The sequence below is a fragment of the Somniosus microcephalus genome, unplaced genomic scaffold (genome assembly GCF_052327205.1).
Source record: "Somniosus microcephalus isolate GS21.2 unplaced genomic scaffold, FLI_Smic_1.0 scaffold487, whole genome shotgun sequence".
Lineage (NCBI taxonomy): Eukaryota > Metazoa > Chordata > Chondrichthyes > Squaliformes > Somniosidae > Somniosus > Somniosus microcephalus.
Genome location: NW_028225674.1, coordinates 82,929 through 101,023, shown reverse-complemented (window position 1 = coordinate 101,023; position 18,095 = coordinate 82,929). Strand labels below are relative to the sequence as shown.

The window sequence follows — 18,095 nt, the reverse complement described above, 5'->3', positions numbered from 1 at the left end:
GCGTGGGAGAGTCAGGCTCCTGTTACTGAGGTGTTCCGACACCCGGCAGCGCGGGAGAGTCCGACTCCTGTTATTGAGGTGTTCCGACACCCGGCAGCGCGGGAGAGTCAGGCTCCTGTCATTGAGGTGTTCCGACTCCCGGCAGCGCGGGAGAGTCAGACTCCTGTCATTGAGGTGTTCCGACTCCCGGCAGCGCGGGAGAGTCAGACTCCTGTTACTGAGGTTTTCCGACTCCCGGCAGCGCGGGAGAGTCAGGCTCCTGTTATTGAGGTTTTCCGACTCCCGGCAGCGCGGGAGAGTCAGACTCCTGTTATTGAGGTGTTCCGACACCCGGCAGCGCGGGAGAGTCAGACTCCTGTTACTGAGGTGTTCCGACTCCCGGCAGCGCGGGAGAGTCAGACTCCTGTTACTGAGGTGTTCCGACTCTCCCGGCAGCGTGGGAGAGTCCGACTCCTGTTATTGAGGTGTTCCGACTCCCGGCAGCGCGGGAGAGTCAGACTCCTGTTACTGAGGTGTTCCGACTCTCCCGGCAGCGTGGGAGAGTCCGACTCCTGTTATTGAGGTGTTCCGACTCCCGGCAGCGCGGGAGAGTCCGACTCCTGTTACTGAGGTGTTCCGACTCCCGACAGCGCGGGAGAGTCAGACTCCTGTTATTGAGGTGTTCCGACTCCCGGCAGCGCGGGAGAGTCAGACTCCTGTTATTGAGGTGTTCCGACTCCCGACAGCGCGGGAGAGTCAGACTCCTGTTACTGAGGTGTTCCGACTCCCGGCAGCGCGGGAGAGTCAGACTCCTGTTATTGAGGTGTTCCGACTCCCGGCAGCGCGGGAGAGTCAGACTCCTGTTATTGAGGTGTTCCGACTCCCGGCAGCGCGGGAGTGTCCGACTCCTGTTATTGAGGTGTTCCGACTCCCGGCAGCGCGGGAGAGTCAGACTCCTGTTATTGAAGTGTTCCGACTCCCGGCAGCGCGGGAGAGTCCGACTCCTGTTACTGAGGTGTTCCGACTTCCGACAGCGCGGGAGAGTCAGACTCCTGTTACTGAGGTGTTCCGACTCCCGGCAGCGCGGGAGAGTCAGACTCCTGTTATTGAGGTGTTCCGACTCCCGGCAGCGCGGGAGAGTCAGACTCCTGTTATTGAGGTGTTCCGACTCCCGACAGCGCGGGAGAGTCAGACTCCTGTTACTGAGGTGTTCCGACTCCCGGCAGCGCGGGAGAGTCAGACTCCTGTTACTGAGGTGTTCCGACTCCCGGCAGCGCGGGAGAGTCCGACTCCTGTTACTGAGGTGTTCCGACTTCCGACAGCGCGGGAGAGTCCGACTCCTGTTACTGAGGTGTTCCGACTCCCGGCAGCGCGGGAGAGTCAGACTCCTGTTATTGAGGTGTTCCGACTCCCGGCAGCGCGGGAGAGTCAGACTCCTGTTATTGAGGTGTTCCGACTCCCGGCAGCGCGGGAGAGTCCGACTCCTGTTACTGAGGTGTTCCGACTCCCGACAGCGCGGGAGAGTCAGACTCCTGTTACTGAGGTGTTCCGACTTCCGACAGCGCGGGAGAGTCAGACTCCTGTTCCTGAGGTGTTCCGACTCCCGACAGCGCGGGAGAGTCAGACTCCTGTTACTGAGGTGTTCCGACTCCCGACAGCGCGGGAGAGTCAGACTCCTGTTATTGAGGTGTTCCGACTCCCGGCAGCGCGGGAGAGTCAGGCTCCTGTTACTGAGGTGTTCCGACTCCCGGCAGCGCGGGAGAGTCAGACTCCTGTTATTGAGGTGTTCCGACTCCCGGCAGCGCGGGAGAGTCCGACTCCTGTTACTGAGGTGTTCCGACTCCCGGCAGCGCGGGAGAGTCCGACTCCTGTTACTGAGGTGTTCCGACTCCCGACAGCGCGGGAGAGTCAGACTCCTGTTACTGAGGTTTTCCGACTCCCGGCAGCGCGGGAGAGTCCGACTCCTGTCATTGAGGTGTTCCGACGCCCGGCAGCGTGGGAGAGTCAGACTCCTGTTACTGAGGTGTTCCGACTCCCGGCAGCGCGGGAGAGTCAGACTCCTGTTATTGAGGTGTTCCGACTCCCGGCAGCGCGGGAGAGTCCGACTCCTGTTATTGAGGTGTTCCGACTCCCGACAGCGCGGGAGAGTCAGACTCCTGTTACTGAGGTGTTCCGACTCCCGGCAGCGCGGGAGAGTCAGACTCCTGTTACTGAGGTGTTCCGACTCCCGGCAGCGCGGGAGAGTCAGACTCCTGTTATTGAGGTGTTCCGACTCCCGGCAGCGCGGGAGAGTCAGACTCCTGTTACTGAGGTGTTCCGACTCCCGGCAGCGCGGGAGAGTCAGACTCCTGTTATTGAGGTGTTCCGACTTCCGACAGCGCGGGAGAGTCCGACTCCTGTTATTGAGGTGTTCCGACTCCCGACAGCGCGCGAGAGTCAGACTCCTGTTACCGAGGTGTTCCGACTCCCGGCAGCGCGGGAGAGTCAGACTCCTGTTACTGAGGTGTTCCGACTTCCGGCAGCGCGGGAGAGTCAGACTCCTGTTATTGAGGTGTTCCGACTCCCGGCAGCGTGGGAGAGTCAGACTCCTGTTATTGAGGTGTTCCGACTCGCGGCAGCGCGGGAGAGTCAGACTCCTGTTACTGAGGTGTTCCGACTCCCGGCAGCGCGGGAGAGTCCGACTCCTGTTACTGAGGTGTTCCGACTTCCGACAGCGTGGGAGAGTCAGACTCCTGTTACTGAGGTGTTCCGACTCCCGGCAGCGCGGGAGAGTCAGACTCCTGTCATTGAGGTGTTCCGACTTCTGGCAGCGCGGGAGAGTCAGACTCCTGTCATTGAGGTGTTCCGACTCCCGGCAGCGCGGGAGAGTCCGACTCCTGTTACTGAGGTGTTCCGACTCCCGGCAGCGCGGGAGAGTCCGACTCCTGTTACTGAGGTGTTCTGACTTCCGACAGCGCGGGAGAGTCAGACTCCTGTTACTGAGGTGTTCCGACTCCCGACAGCGCGGGAGAGTCAGACTCCTGTTACTGAGGTGTTCCGACTCCCGGCAGCGCGGGAGAGTCCGACTCCTGTTACTGAGGTGTTCCGACTTCCGACAGCGTGGGAGAGTCAGACTCCTGTTACTGAGGTGTTCCGACTCCCGGCAGCGCGGGAGAGTCAGACTCCTGTCATTGAGGTGTTCCGACTTCTGGCAGCGCGGGAGAGTCAGACTCCTGTCATTGAGGTGTTCCGACTCCCGGCAGCGCGGGAGAGTCCGACTCCTGTTACTGAGGTGTTCCGACTCCCGGCAGCGCGGGAGAGTCAGACTCCTGTTACTGAGGTGTTCCGACTCCCGGCAGCGCGGGAGAGTCCGACTCCTGTTATTGAGGTGTTCCGACTCCCGGCAGCGCGGGAGAGTCAGACTCCTGTTACTGAGGTGTTCCGACTCCCGGCAGCGCGGGAGAGTCAGACTCCTGTTACTGAAGTGTTCCGACTCCCGGCAGCGCGGGAGAGTCAGACTCCTGTTACTGAGGTGTTCCGACTCCCGGCAGCGCGGGAGAGTCAGACTCCTGTTACTGAGGTGTTCCGACTCCCGACAGCGCGGGAGAGTCAGACTCCTGTTACTGAGGTGTTCCGACTCCCGACAGCGCGGGAGAGTCCGACTCCTGTTACTGAGGTGTTCCGACTCCCGGCAGCGCGGGAGAGTCAGACTCCTGTTATTGAAGTGTTCCGACTCCCGGCAGCGCGGGAGAGTCCGACTCCTGTTACTGAGGTGTTCCGACTTCCGACAGCGCGGGAGAGTCAGACTCCTGTTACTGAGGTGTTCCGACTCCCGGCAGCGCGGGAGAGTCAGACTCCTGTTATTGAGGTGTTCCGACTCCCGGCAGCGCGGGAGAGTCAGACTCCTGTTATTGAGGTGTTCCGACTCCCGACAGCGCGGGAGAGTCAGACTCCTGTTACTGAGGTGTTCCGACTCCCGGCAGCGCGGGAGAGTCAGACTCCTGTTACTGAGGTGTTCCGACTCCCGGCAGCGCGGGAGAGTCAGACTCCTGTTACTGAGGTGTTCCGACTTCCGACAGCGCGGGAGAGTCCGACTCCTGTTACTGAGGTGTTCCGACTCCCGGCAGCGCGGGAGAGTCAGACTCCTGTTATTGAAGTGTTCCGACTCCCGGCAGCGCGGGAGAGTCCGACTCCTGTTACTGAGGTGTTCCGACTTCCGACAGCGCGGGAGAGTCAGACTCCTGTTACTGAGGTGTTCCGACTCCCGGCAGCGCGGGAGAGTCAGACTCCTGTTATTGAGGTGTTCCGACTCCCGGCAGCGCGGGAGAGTCAGACTCCTGTTATTGAGGTGTTCCGACTCCCGACAGCGCGGGAGAGTCAGACTCCTGTTACTGAGGTGTTCCGACTCCCGGCAGCGCGGGAGAGTCAGACTCCTGTTACTGAGGTGTTCCGACTCCCGGCAGCGCGGGAGAGTCAGACTCCTGTTACTGAGGTGTTCCGACTCCTGGCAGCGCGGGAGAGTCCGACTCCTGTTACTGAGGTGTTCCGACTCCCGGCAGCGCGGGAGAGTCCGACTCCTGTTACTGAGGTGTTCCGACTTCCGACAGCGCGGGAGAGTCCGACTCCTGTTACTGAGGTGTTCTGACTCCCGGCAGCGCGGGAGAGTCAGACTCCTGTTACTGAGGTGTTCCGACTTCCGACAGCGCGGGAGAGTCAGACTCCTGTTACCGAGGTGTTCTGACTCCCAGCAGCGTGGGAGAGTCCGACTCCTGTTCCTGAGGTGTTCCGACTCCCGGCAGCGCGGGAGAGTCAGACTCCTGTTACTGAGGTGTTCCGACTCCCGGCAGCGCGGGAGAGTCAGACTCCTGTTACTGAGGTTTTCCGACTACCGGCAGCGCGGGAGAGTCAGACTCCTGTTATTGAGGTGTTCCGACTCCCGGCAGCGCGGGAGAGTCAGACTCCTGTTATTGAGGTGTTCCGACTTCCGACAGCGCGGGAGAGTCAGACTCCTGTTACCGAGGTGTTCCGACTCCCGACAGCGCGGGAGAGTCAGACTCCTGTTACTGAGGTGTTCCGACTCCCGGCAGCGCGGGAGAGTCAGACTCCTGTTATTGAGGTGTTCCGACTCCCGGCAGCGTGGGAGAGTCAGACTCCTGTTATTGAGGTGTTCCGACTTCCGACAGCGCGGGAGAGTCAGACTCCTGTTATTGAGGTGTTCCGACTCCCGACAGCGCGGGAGAGTCAGACTCCTGTTATTGAGGTGTTCCGACTTCCGACAGCGCGGGAGAGTCAGACTCCTGTTACCGAGGTGTTCCGACTCCCGACAGCGCGGGAGAGTCAGACTCCTGTTACTGAGGTGTTCCGACTTCCGGCAGCGCGGGAGAGTCTGACTCCTGTTACTGAGGTGTTCCGACTCCCGGCAGCGTGGGAGAGTCCGACTCCTGTTATTGAGGTGTTCCGACTTCCGACAGCGTGGGAGAGTCCGACTCCTGTTATTGAGGTGTTCCGACTCCCGGCAGCGCGGGAGAGTCAGACTCCTGTTATTGAGGTGTTCCGACTCCCGGCAGCGCGGGAGAGTCAGACTCCTGTTACTGAGGTGTTCCGACTCCCGGCAGCGCGGGAGAGTCCGACTCCTGTTACCGAGGTGTTCCGACTCCCGGCAGCGCGGGAGAGTCAGACTCCTGTTATTGAGGTGTTCCGACTCCCGGCAGCGTGGGAGAGTCAGACTCCTGTTACCGAGGTGTTCCGACTCCCGGCAGCGCGGGAGAGTCAGACTCCTGTTATTGAGGTGTTCCGACTCCCGGCAGCGTGGGAGAGTCCGACTCCTGTTATTGAGGTGTTCCGACTCCCGGCAGCGCGGGAGAGTCCGACTCCTGTTACTGAGGTGTTCCGACTCCCGACAGCGCGGGAGAGTCCGACTCCTGTTACTGAGGTGTTCCGACTTCCGACAGCGCGGGAGAGTCCGACTCCTGTTACTGAGGTGTTCCGACTCCCGGCAGCGCGGGAGAGTCAGACTCCTGTTATTGAGGTGTTCCGACTCCCGGCAGCGCGGGAGAGTCAGACTCCTGTTATTGAGGTGTTCCGACTCCCGGCAGCGCGGGAGAGTCCGACTCCTGTTACTGAGGTGTTCCGACTCCCGGCAGCGCGGGAGAGTCAGACTCCTGTTATTGAGGTGTTCCGACTCCCGGCAGCGCGGGAGAGTCAGGCTCCTGTTACTGAGGTGTTCCGACTCCCGGCAGCGCGGGAGAGTCAGACTCCTGTTACTGAGGTGTTCCGACTCCCGACAGCGCGGGAGAGTCAGACTCCTGTTATTGAAGTGTTCCGACTCCCGGCAGCGCGGGAGAGTCCGACTCCTGTTACTGAGGTGTTCCGACTTCCGACAGCGCGGGAGAGTCCGACTCCTGTTACTGAGGTGTTCCGACTCCCGGCAGCGCGGGAGAGTCAGACTCCTGTTACTGAGGTGTTCCGACTCCCGGCAGCGCGGGAGAGTCCGACTCCTGTTACTGAGGTGTTCCGACTTCCGACAGCGCGGGAGAGTCCGACTCCTGTTACTGAGGTGTTCCGACTCCCGGCAGCGCGGGAGAGTCAGACTCCTGTTATTGAGGTGTTCCGACTCCCGGCAGCGCGGGAGAGTCAGACTCCTGTTATTGAGGTGTTCCGACTCCCGGCAGCGCGGGAGAGTCCGACTCCTGTTACTGAGGTGTTCCGACTCCCGACAGCGCGGGAGAGTCAGACTCCTGTTACTGAGGTGTTCCGACTTCCGACAGCGCGGGAGAGTCAGACTCCTGTTCCTGAGGTGTTCCGACTCCCGACAGCGCGGGAGAGTCAGACTCCTGTTACTGAGGTGTTCCGACTCCCGACAGCGCGGGAGAGTCAGACTCCTGTTATTGAGGTGTTCCGACTCCCGGCAGCGCGGGAGAGTCAGGCTCCTGTTACTGAGGTGTTCCGACTCCCGGCAGCGCGGGAGAGTCCGACTCCTGTTACTGAGGTGTTCCGACTCCCGACAGCGCGGGAGAGTCAGACTCCTGTTACTGAGGTTTTCCGACTCCCGGCAGCGCGGGAGAGTCCGACTCCTGTCATTGAGGTGTTCCGACGCCCGGCAGCGTGGGAGAGTCAGACTCCTGTTACTGAGGTGTTCCGACTCCCGGCAGCGCGGGAGAGTCAGACTCCTGTTATTGAGGTGTTCCGACTCCCGGCAGCGCGGGAGAGTCCGACTCCTGTTATTGAGGTGTTCCGACTCCCGACAGCGCGGGAGAGTCAGACTCCTGTTACTGAGGTGTTCCGACTCCCGGCAGCGCGGGAGAGTCAGACTCCTGTTACTGAGGTGTTCCGACTCCCGGCAGCGCGGGAGAGTCAGACTCCTGTTATTGAGGTGTTCCGACTCCCGGCAGCGCGGGAGAGTCAGACTCCTGTTACTGAGGTGTTCCGACTCCCGGCAGCGCGGGAGAGTCCGACTCCATTTACTGAGGTGTTCCGACTCCCGACAGCGTGGGAGAGTCAGACTCCAGTTACTGAGGTGTTCCGACTCCCGGCAGCGCGGGAGAGTCCGACTCCTGTTACTGAGGTGTTCCGACTCCCGGCAGCGTGGGAGAGTCAGACTCCTGTTATTGAGGTGTTCCGACTTCCGACAGCGCGGGAGAGTCCGACTCCTGTTATTGAGGTGTTCCGACTCCCGACAGCGCGGGAGAGTCAGACTCCTGTTACCGAGGTGTTCCGACTCCCGGCAGCGCGGGAGAGTCAGACTCCTGTTACTGAGGTGTTCCGACTTCCGGCAGCGTGGGAGAGTCAGACTCCTGTTATTGAGGTGTTCCGACTCCCGGCAGCGCGGGAGAGTCAGACTCCTGTTACTGAGGTGTTCCGACTCCCGGCAGCGCGGGAGAGTCAGACTCCTGTTATTGAGGTGTTCCGACTCCCGGCAGCGCGGGAGAGTCCGACTCCTGTTACTGAGGTGTTCCGACTCCCGGCAGCGCGGGAGAGTCAGACTCCTGTCATTGAGGTGTTCCGACTTCTGGCAGCGCGGGAGAGTCAGACTCCTGTCATTGAGGTGTTCCGACTCCCGGCAGCGCGGGAGAGTCCGACTCCTGTTACTGAGGTGTTCCGACTCCCGGCAGCGCGGGAGAGTCCGACTCCTGTTACTGAGGTGTTCTGACTTCCGACAACGCGGGAGAGTCAGACTCCTGTTACTGAGGTGTTCCGACTCCCGACAGCGCGGGAGAGTCAGACTCCTGTTACTGAGGTGTTCCGACTCCCGGCAGCGCGGGAGAGTCCGACTCCTGTTACTGAGGTGTTCCGACTTCCGACAGCGTTGGAGAGTCAGACTCCTGTTACTGAGGTGTTCCGACTCCCGGCAGCGCGGGAGAGTCAGACTCCTGTCATTGAGGTGTTCCGACTCCCGGCAGCGCGGGAGAGTCCGACTCCTGTTACTGAGGTGTTCCGACTCCCGGCAGCGCGGGAGAGTCCGACTCCTGTTACTGAGGTGTTCCGACTCCCGGCAGCGCGGGAGAGTCAGACTCCTGTTATTGAGGTGTTCCGACTCCCGGCAGCGCGGGAGAGTCAGACTCCTGTTATTGAGGTGTTCCGACTCCCGGCAGCGCGGGAGAGTCAGACTCCTGTTACTGAGGTGTTCCGACTCCCGGCAGCGCGGGAGAGTCCGACTCCTGTTATTGAGGTGTTCCGACTCCCGGCAGCGCGGGAGAGTCAGACTCCTGTTACTGAGGTGTTCCGACTCCCGGCAGCGCGGGAGAGTCAGACTCCTGTTACTGAAGTGTTCCGACTCCCGGCAGCGCGGGAGAGTCAGACTCCTGTTACTGAGGTGTTCCGACTCCCGACAGCGCGGGAGAGTCAGACTCCTGTTACTGAGGTGTTCCGACTCCCGGCAGCGCGGGAGAGTCAGACTCCTGTTATTGAAGTGTTCCGACTCCCGGCAGCGCGGGAGAGTCCGACTCCTGTTACTGAGGTGTTCCGACTTCCGACAGCGCGGGAGAGTCAGACTCCTGTTACTGAGGTGTTCCGACTCCCGGCAGCGCGGGAGAGTCAGACTCCTGTTATTGAGGTGTTCCGACTCCCGGCAGCGCGGGAGAGTCAGACTCCTGTTATTGAGGTGTTCCGACTCCCGACAGCGCGGGAGAGTCAGACTCCTGTTACTGAGGTGTTCCGACTCCCGGCAGCGCGGGAGAGTCAGACTCCTGTTACTGAGGTGTTCCGACTCCCGGCAGCGCGGGAGAGTCAGACTCCTGTTACTGAGGTGTTCCGACTTCCGACAGCGCGGGAGAGTCCGACTCCTGTTATTGAGGTGTTCCGACTCCTGGCAGCGCGGGAGAGTCCGACTCCTGTTACTGAGGTGTTCCGACTCCCGGCAGCGCGGGAGAGTCCGACTCCTGTTACTGAGGTGTTCCGACTTCCGACAGCGCGGGAGAGTCCGACTCCTGTTACTGAGGTGTTCCGACTCCCGACAGCGCGGGAGAGTCCGACTCCTGTTACTGAGGTGTTCCGACTCCCGACAGCGCGGGAGAGTCCGACTCCTGTTACTGAGGTGTTCCGACTCCCGACAGCGCGGGAGAGTCAGACTCCTGTTATTGAGGTGTTCCGACTTCCGACAGCGCGGGAGAGTCAGACTCCTGTTACTGAGGTGTTCCGACTCCCGGCAGCGCGGGAGAGTCAGACTCCTGTTATTGAGGTGTTCCGACTCCCGGCAGCGCGGGAGAGTCAGACTCCTGTTACTGAGGTGTTCCGACTCCCGGCAGCGCCAAGAAGCCGAGTAGTGGCAGTTTGGAGAACTACCCCCACTGACTAACTCGGTCACCGCGGGAGACTCGGACTCGGCAACATTTCCGGTTATTGAGGTGTTTTCGGAGTAAGAATTTTGCCGGTTAATAGAGAATTCCGGATATTTATGTGCCGTTACACGAGAGTTTCCTGTAATAAGTGATCTCCCTATGCTTCATACCAAAATCTAATACCTCACATTTATCTGTGTTGAACTTCATTTGCCAATTATATGACCATTCTGCAAGTTTTTAATGTCCTCCTGTAATTGTTTTTTTTATTCGTTCATGGGATGTGGACATCGCTGGCAAGGCCAGCATTTATTGGCCATCCCTAATTGCCCTTGAGAAGGTGGTGGTGAGCCGCCTTCTTGAACCGCTGCAGTCCGTGTGGTGAAGGTGCTCCCACAGTGCTGTTGGGGAGGGAGTTCCAGGATTTTGGTCCAGCGACGATGAAGGAACGCCGATATACTTCTAAGTCAGGGTGGTGTGTGACTTGGAGGTGGTGGTGTTCCCATGCGCCTGCTGCCTTGTCCTTCTAGGTGGAAGAGGTCGCGGGTTTGGGAGGTGCTGCCGAAGAAGCCTTGGCGAGTTGCAGTCCTCCTTGGTATTGACTATCCCCCCGAATATGGTGTCATCCGCAAACTTAGAAATTGTGTTTTTGATTCCAAAGTCTAAATCGTTAATATAAATTGTGAACAACAGTGATCCCAGCACTGATCCTTGTGAACGCCACTACCCACTTTCTGCCACTGTGAATATCAGAGTGTGCGCGTGAGGGAGGGAGGGAGAGGGAGCGCGAGAAAGAGAGCGAGGGAGGGAGCGAGAGATTGAGGGAACGAGAGACTGAGGGAGAGAGAGATTGAGGGAGAGATTGAGGGAGAGGGAGATTGAGGGAGAGGGAGATTGAGGGAGAGGGAGATTGAGGGAGAGAGAGATTGAGGGAACGAGAGACTGAGGGAGAGAGAGATTGAGGGAGAGATTGGGGGAGAGGGAGATTAAGGGAGAGGGAGATTGAGGGAGAGAGAGATTGAGGGAGAGAGGGAGAGAGAGATTGAGGGAGAGGGAGATTGAGGGAGAGAGAGATTGAGGGAGAGAGAGATTGAGGGAGAGAGAGATTGAGGGAGGGAGAGATTGAGGGAGAGAGTGATTGAGGGAGAGAGAGAGTGAGGGAACGAGAGATTGAGGGAACGAGAGACTGAGGGAGAGAGAGATTGAGGGAGAGAGAGATTGAGGGAGAGATTGAGGGAGAGGGAGATTGAGGGAGAGGGAGATTGAGGGAGAGAGAGATTGAGGGAGAGAGAGATTGAGGGAGAGGGAGATTGAGGGAGAGAGAGATTGAGGGAGAGAGAGATTGAGGGAGGGAGAGATTGAGGGAGGGAGTGATTGAGAGATTGAGGGAGAGAGAGATTGAGGGAGGAAGAGATTGAGGGAGAGAGAGATTGAGGGAGAGAGCGATTGAGGGAGAGAGCGATTGAGGGAGAGAGAGATTGAGGGAGAGAGAGATTGAGGGAGAGAGAGATTGAGGGAGAGAGAGATTGAGGGAGAGAGAGATTGAGGGAGCGGGAGATTGAGGGAGCGGGAGATTGAGGGAGCGGGAGATTGAGGGAGCGGGAGATTGAGGGAGAGGGAGATTGAGGGAGAGGGAGATTGAGGGAGAGGGAGATTGAGGGAGAGGGAGATTGAGGGAGAGGGAGATTGAGGGAGAGGGAGATTGAGGGAGAGGGAGATTGAGGGAGAGGGAGATTGAGGGAGAGGGAGATTGAGGGAGCGAGAGATTGAGGGAGCGAGAGATTGAGGGAGCGAGAGATTGAGGGAGCGAGAGATTGAGGGAGAGAGAGATTGAGGGAGAGAGAGATTGAGGGAGAGAGAGATTGAGGGAGAGAGAGATTGAGGGAGCGGGAGATTGAGGGAGCGGGAGATTGAGGGAGCGGGAGATTGAGGGAGCGGGAGATTGAGGGAGCGGGAGATTGAGGGAGCGGGAGATTGAGGGAGCGGGAGATTGAGGGAGAGGGAGATTGAGGGAGAGGGAGATTGAGGGAGAGGGAGATTGAGGGAGAGGGAGATTGAGGGAGAGGGAGATTGAGGGAGAGGGAGATTGAGGGAGAGAGAGATTGAGGGAGAGAGATATTGAGGGAGCGAGAGATTGAGGGAGCGAGAGATTGAGGGAGCGAGAGATTGAGGGAGCGAGAGATTGAGGGAGCGAGAGATTGAGGGAGCGAGAGATTGAGGGAGCGAGAGATTGAGGGAGCGAGAGATTGAGGGAGCGAGAGATTGAGGGAGCGAGAGATTGAGGGAGAGAGAGATTGAGGGAGAGAGAGATTGAGGGAGATTGAGGGAGAGGGAGATTGAGGGAGAGAGAGATTGAGGGAGAGGGAGATTGAGGGAGAGAGAGATTGAGGGAGAGAGAGATTGAGGGAGCGAGAGATTGAGGGAGAGGGAGATTGAGGGAGAGGGAGATTGAGGGAGATTGAGGGAGAGGGAGATTGAGGGAGAGAGAGATTGAGGGAGAGGGAGATTGAGGGAGAGAGAGATTGAGGGAGAGAGAGATTGAGGGAGATTGAGGGAGAGGGAGATTGAGGGAGAGAGAGATTGAGGGAGATTGAGGGAGAGAGAGATTGAGGGAGAGGGAGATTGAGGGAGATTGAGGGAGAGAGAGATTGAGGGAGAGGGAGATTGAGGGAGAGAGAGATTGAGGGAGGGAGATTGAGGGAGAGGGAGATTGAGGGAGAGGGAGATTGAGATTGAGGGAGAGAGAGATTGAGGGAGAGGGAGATTGAGGGAGAGGGAGATTGAGGGAGGGAGAGTGGTATACCTATCAATTCATCCAATGAAAAGCGACGAGTTAAGATAGTAACTATAGGTTTTTATTGGCTAAAAACAGAGCCCACCCTCGTGGGTGATCGGCTACAACAAGGAGGAATACCAGCCAGTCGACCACCTTTATACCTGGGCAGGTAGGTGGAGCCATGGGCGGAGTCAGCAGTGGTCAGCCCAGGTATAACAGCGTGACAAGAGGCGACCTCGTATAGTGATACAACAGTGTGAACAGTGATAACCATAGAGTAACGATATAACAGTGATAACTATAGTGTAACGATAGTGAACGATAAAAGTGGTTTACCACATTCACCCCTTGTTTAGATTTGAGTCCGGCGGGGTGATGTGTACTACCAGTTCTGGTATGTCAGTCTGTCCGGGGGCCTCGTAAGCCTTTCCGATCGTCGCAGCGGCGGTGTTGCATTCTCCGGTGGTGATGCTGGTGTCTGCGTGGTCGGCGAGGGTTCGTGGGGTTCCGGCATGCCGTCTACCTGGTCTGGAATCGGGGGGGGGGGGGTGGGGGGGGGTGAAGGTGGTGTCTCCGGAATGCCCGAGGGTGCGCAAGGAGACTGTGTCCTCCCGCCCGTCTGGGTGTGCCACATAGGCGTACTGAGAGTTGGCGTGCAGGAGGTTCACCCTCTCGACCAGGGGGTCCGTTTTATGGGCCCTCACGTGCTTTCGCAGCAGGACGGGCCCCGGAGAGGTCAGCCAGGTTGGTAGTGTGGTTCCCGTTGTTGACTTCCTGGGGAAGACAAACATTCGTTCATGGGGGGTGGCGTTAATGGCAGTGCAAAGTAGTGACCGGATGGAATGCAGCGCTGCCGGGAGGACTTCCTGCCAGCGGGAGGTTGGGAGGCCCTTAGACTTTAAGGCTAAGAGGACGGCCTTCCATACAGTCGCGTTCTCTCTTTCCACCTGGCCGTTCCCTCGAGGGTTGTAGCTGGTGGTCCTGCTTGCAGCAATACCTCTTGCTAGTAGGAACTGGCGGAGTTCCTCGCTCATGAAGGAGGAGCCCCGGTCACTATGTATATAGTTTGGGAACCCGAACAAGGCGAAGAGGTCGTTCAGGCATTTAATGACCGTGGTACTGGTCATGTCTGGGCAGGGGAAGGCGAAGGGGAAACGGGAGTACTCATCAACAATGTTGAGGAAGTACACATTACGGTCAGAGGACGGGAGGGGCCCCTTAAAATCGATGCTCAAGCGCTCGAAGGGGCGGGTGGCCTTGATCAGGCTTGCTCTGTCCGGCCTAAAGAAATGCGGTTTGCACTCGGCACAGGTCTGGCAGTTCCTGGTCATGGTCCTGACCTCCTCGATGGAGTAGGGCAGGTTGCGGGCCTTAATGAAGTGGTAAAGTCTGGTGACTCCGGGGTGGCAGAGGTCGTTGTGGAGGGTCTGAAGTCTATCAATTTGCGCGTTGGCGCATGTAATTCGTGATAGAGCATCAGGGGGTTCGTTCAGCTTACCTGGCCGGTACAAGATATCATAATCATAGGTGGAGAGTTCGATTCTCCACCTCAAGATCTTGTCGTTCTTGATTTTACCCCTCAGCTTGTTATTAAACATAAAAGCGACCGAACGCTGGTCGCTGAGGAGGGTAAATCGTTTGCCTGCCAGGTAGTGCCTCCAGCGTCGTACAGCCTCCACAATCGCCTGGGCCTCCTTCTCGACCGACGAGTGTCGGATCTCAGGGCCCTGTAGGGTCCTTGAGAAGAAGGCCACCGGTCTCCCCCTCCTGGTTAAGGGTAGCGGCTAGGGCGAAGTCGGATGCATCGCTCTCCACTTGGAAGGGGATGGACTCATCCACCGCGTGCATTGTGGCCTTAGCAATGTCTCCCTTAATGAGGGAGAAGGCAGCGCACGCTTCCTCCGTAAGGGAGAAGGATGTGGACTTCATGAGGGGTCTGGCTTTGTCCGCATAATTGGGCACCCATTAGGCATAGTAGGCGAAGAGCCCCAGGGTTCTCTTCAGCGCCTTTGGGCAGTGGGGGAGGGGTAACTCCATGAGGGGGCGCATTCTTTCGGGGTCGGGGCCGATGAGTCCGTCCTCTACTACGCAGCCGAGGATGGCAAGGCGTGAGGTGTTAAACACACATTTCTCCTTATTGTAGGTGAGGTTCAGCCGTTGGGCCGTACGGAGGAATCTCTCCAGATTAACATCATGGTCCTGCCGGTCGCGGCCGCAGATGGTGACGTTATCTAGATAGGGGAACGTGGCGTGCAGCCCGTTCTGGTCAACCATCCGGTCCATCTCCCTTTGGAAGACCGAAACCCGGTTGGTGACGCCGAAGGGAACCCTAAGGAAGTGGTAGAGGCGGCCATTCGCCTCGAAGGCGGTATACTGGCGGTCCTCAGGGCGGATAGGGAGTTGGTGGTAGGCCGACTTAAGGTCGATGGTAGAGAATACTCGGTATTGTGCAATCTGATTGACCATATCAGATATGCGGGGAAGGGGGTTTGCGTCCAGCTGGGTGTACCTGTTTATGGTCTGGCTGTAGTCGATGACCAGGCGGTTTTTATTGCCGGTCTTAACGACCACGACCTGGGCACGCCAGGGGCTGCTGCTCCCCTCGATGATGCCCTCCTTCAGGAGACGCTGCACCTCAGAGCTAATGAAGGCTCTGTCCCCGGCGCTGTACCGCCTGCTCTTGGAAGCGACGGGTTTGCAGTCGGGGGTGAGGTTAGCGAACAGGGAAGGTGGCGGGACCTTGAGGGTGGATAGGCCGCAGGTGTTACGCGGTGGGCGGTTTAAAGGCTGCTGGTTGTCGACTGTGAGTGGGGGGAGGGGTCCGCCGTATGCTAGAGTGACGCTTTGGAGGTGGGATTGGAAGTCCAGCCCTAGTAGGACGGCAGCGCAGAGCTGGGGGAGGACGAGGAGTTTAAAATTTTTATACTCCGTGCCCTTAACCGACAGGGTCACGACACAGTAGCCGCTGATGTCTGTGGCGTGGGACCTCGATGCCATCGAGATCCGGTTGCGCGTTGGCCGGACAGTGAGGGAGTAGTGGCTCACCGTGTCTGGGTGGATGAAACTCTCCGTGCTTCCGCTGTCGAACAGGCAGGTCGTGGCGCGGCCGTTTACTTTGATGTCCATCATGGACTTGGACAGGTGGTGCGGGCGGGCTTGGTCCAGTGTGACGGAGGCTAGTGTGTGGCTCAGCGAGCTGCCGTAGTCTGCGGGTGAGGCGGTGGTCGAGTCCGGAGGCGAGGTGGCGGTCGAGCGTGGAGGGTAAAATGGCGGCGCCCACGAGGTTGGACAAAATGGCGGAGAAGATGGCTGCCCCCACAACTCACATGAGGCACTGCTGGTGTCGGTTGCCTGGATCAAAGATGGCCGCCCCCATGGCTCACACGTGGGGATGCTGGCATCTGTGGCCTTGATGGAAGATGGCCGCCCCCACAACTCGCATGAGGCACTGCTGGCCTCTGTTGATCTCTGTTGGCCTCTGCTGATCTCTGTTGGCCTCTGCTGATCTCTGTTGGCCTCTGCAGGCCTTAGCAAAGTGGCCTTTCTTCAGGCAGCTTGAGCACGTCGCGTTTCTCGCTGGGCAGCGCGCCCTAGGATGTTTCGCCTGGCCGCAGAAGAAGCAGCCGGCGGCCCGATCGCGGGGGTCCGAAGTCGCAGCCGGTACCGGGGGTGGCGGTCCCGATCGGGTCCGGGACGCCGACGCAGAGGTAGGTCCCAGGGGCGGCGCTGCGAGGGGTATCGCGGTCGGGGTCGGTCCCGAGTCCCAGGGTCGCAAATTACTGTACCTGGAGTACGCCTCGAGGTCCCGATGGGCCACTTCTAGGGAGCGAGCGAGGGCTGCAGCTGTGTTCAGGTCAAGGTCCTTTGCTTCAAGAAGTCTTTGCCGTGCGTAGTCGGACCGCAGGCCTTTCACGAAGGCATCGCGGACATTATCTTCAGTATTTTCTGCCGCTGATACCGCTTTAAAGTCACAGTCCCTGCCGAGCGCTTGTAGCGCCCGTAAAAATTCATCTACCGACTCTCCTGGCTGTTGCGGGCGGGATCTTAGGAGGTGTCTGGCATACATGGAGTTTACCGGGCTCCGGTACTGTTGTTTCAGCAGGTTGATGGCGGCTTCGTATGTTTTAAGGTCCCGGATGAGTGCGAATACTTTAGGGCTCACTTGGGCGGTCAGAACTCTTAGCATGGATTTCTGAGGCACTCCGGATTCTCCCAGGTAGGATTCGAAACAGCTCAGCCAGTGTTCGAAGTCGAGGGCTGAGTTTGCTGCCTGTGGGTTTAGATCCAGGTACGGTGGTCGGAGGGCTCGCAGCCAGGCTGGCTGCTGTGGCTGTTGTAGCTGGGCGTCTGGCTGGTCGCTTGGCTGGTCGTTTGACTGCTCAAGTGTCGACATTTTAAAATTTAGCCAATAAAATTGATATACCTATCAATTCATCCAATGAAAAGCGACGAGTTAAGAAAGTAACTATAGGTTTTTATTGGCTAAATAACAGAGCCCACCCTCGTGGGTGATTGGATCCAACAAGGAGGAATACCAGCCAGTCGACCACCTTTATACCTGGGCAGGTAGGTGGAGCCATGGGCGGAGTCAGCAGTGGTCAGCCCAGGTATAACAGCGTGACAAGAGGCGACCTCGTATTATAGTGATACAACAGTGTGAACAGTGATAACCATAGAGTAACGATATAACAGTGATAACTATAGTGTAACGATAGTGAACAACAAAAGTGGTTTACCAGAGAGATTGAGGGAGAGAGAGATTGAGGGAGGGAGAGGGAGATTGAGGGAGCGAGAGATTGAGGGAGAGAGAGATTGAGGGAGAGATTGAGGGAGTGAGAGATTGAGGGAGAGAGAGATTGAGGGAGAGATTGAGGGAGAGATTGAGGGAGAGAGAGATTGAGGGAGAGAGAGATTGAGGGAGAGAGCGATTGAGGGAGAGAGCGATTGAGGGAGAGAGCGATTGAGGGAGAGAGCGATTGAGGGAGAGAGCGATTGAGGGAGAGAGCGATTGAGGGAGAGAGCGATTGAGGGAGAGAGCGATTGAGGGAGAGAGCGATTGAGGGAGAGAGCGATTGAGGGAGAGAGCGATTGAGGGAGAGAGCGATTGAGGGAGAGAGATTGAGGGAGAGAGAGATTGAGGGAGAGAGAGATTGAGGGAGCGAGAGATTGAGGGAGAGGGAGATTGAGGGAGAGAGAGATTGAGGGAGAGAGAGATTGAGGGAGAGAGAGATTGAGGGAGAGAGAGATTGAGGGAGAGAGAGATTGAGGGAGAGGGAGATTGAGGGAGCGAGAGATTGAGGGAGCAAGAGATTGAGGGAGAGAGCGATTGAGGGAGAGGGAGATTGAGGGAGAGAGAGATTGAGGGAGAGAGAGATTGAGGGAGAGAGAGATTGAGGGAGAGAGAGATTGAGGGAGAGAGAGATTGAGGGAGAGAGAGAGATTGAGGGAGAGAGGGATTGAGGGAGAGAGAGATTGAGGGAGAGAGAGATTGAGGGAGTGAGAGATTGAGGGAGAGAGAGATTGAGGGAGAGATTGAGGGAGAGATTGAGGGAGAGATTGAGGGAGAGAGAGATTGAGGGAGAGAG

At 58.3% G+C, this 18,095-nt stretch overlaps 2 protein-coding genes across 5 annotated transcripts in view; both read right to left on the bottom strand.

Moving 5' to 3' along the window:
* sardh (sarcosine dehydrogenase) overlaps positions 1-18,095 on the bottom strand; it is a 157,209-nt gene that overhangs the window by 63,083 nt on the left and 76,031 nt on the right. The gene's annotated exons all lie outside the window — the stretch shown is intronic.
* On the bottom strand, positions 12,568-17,745 carry LOC147081732 (uncharacterized). The gene is made up of 2 exons (XM_085980740.1): positions 15,556-17,745; positions 12,568-13,284 (listed from the first exon to the last, which is right to left on the bottom strand). The coding sequence occupies exon 1, from the start codon at positions 16,901-16,903 to the stop codon at positions 15,890-15,892; it is 1,014 nt and encodes a 337-aa protein (XP_085836866.1). The 5' UTR covers positions 16,904-17,745; the 3' UTR covers positions 12,568-13,284; positions 15,556-15,889.

What these genes read in the sequence shown, in the direction of transcription:
- LOC147081732 (XM_085980740.1), bottom strand. Translation starts at nt 16,903, where the DNA reads ATGTCGACACTTGAGCAGTCAAACGACCAGCCAAGCGACCAGCCAGAC.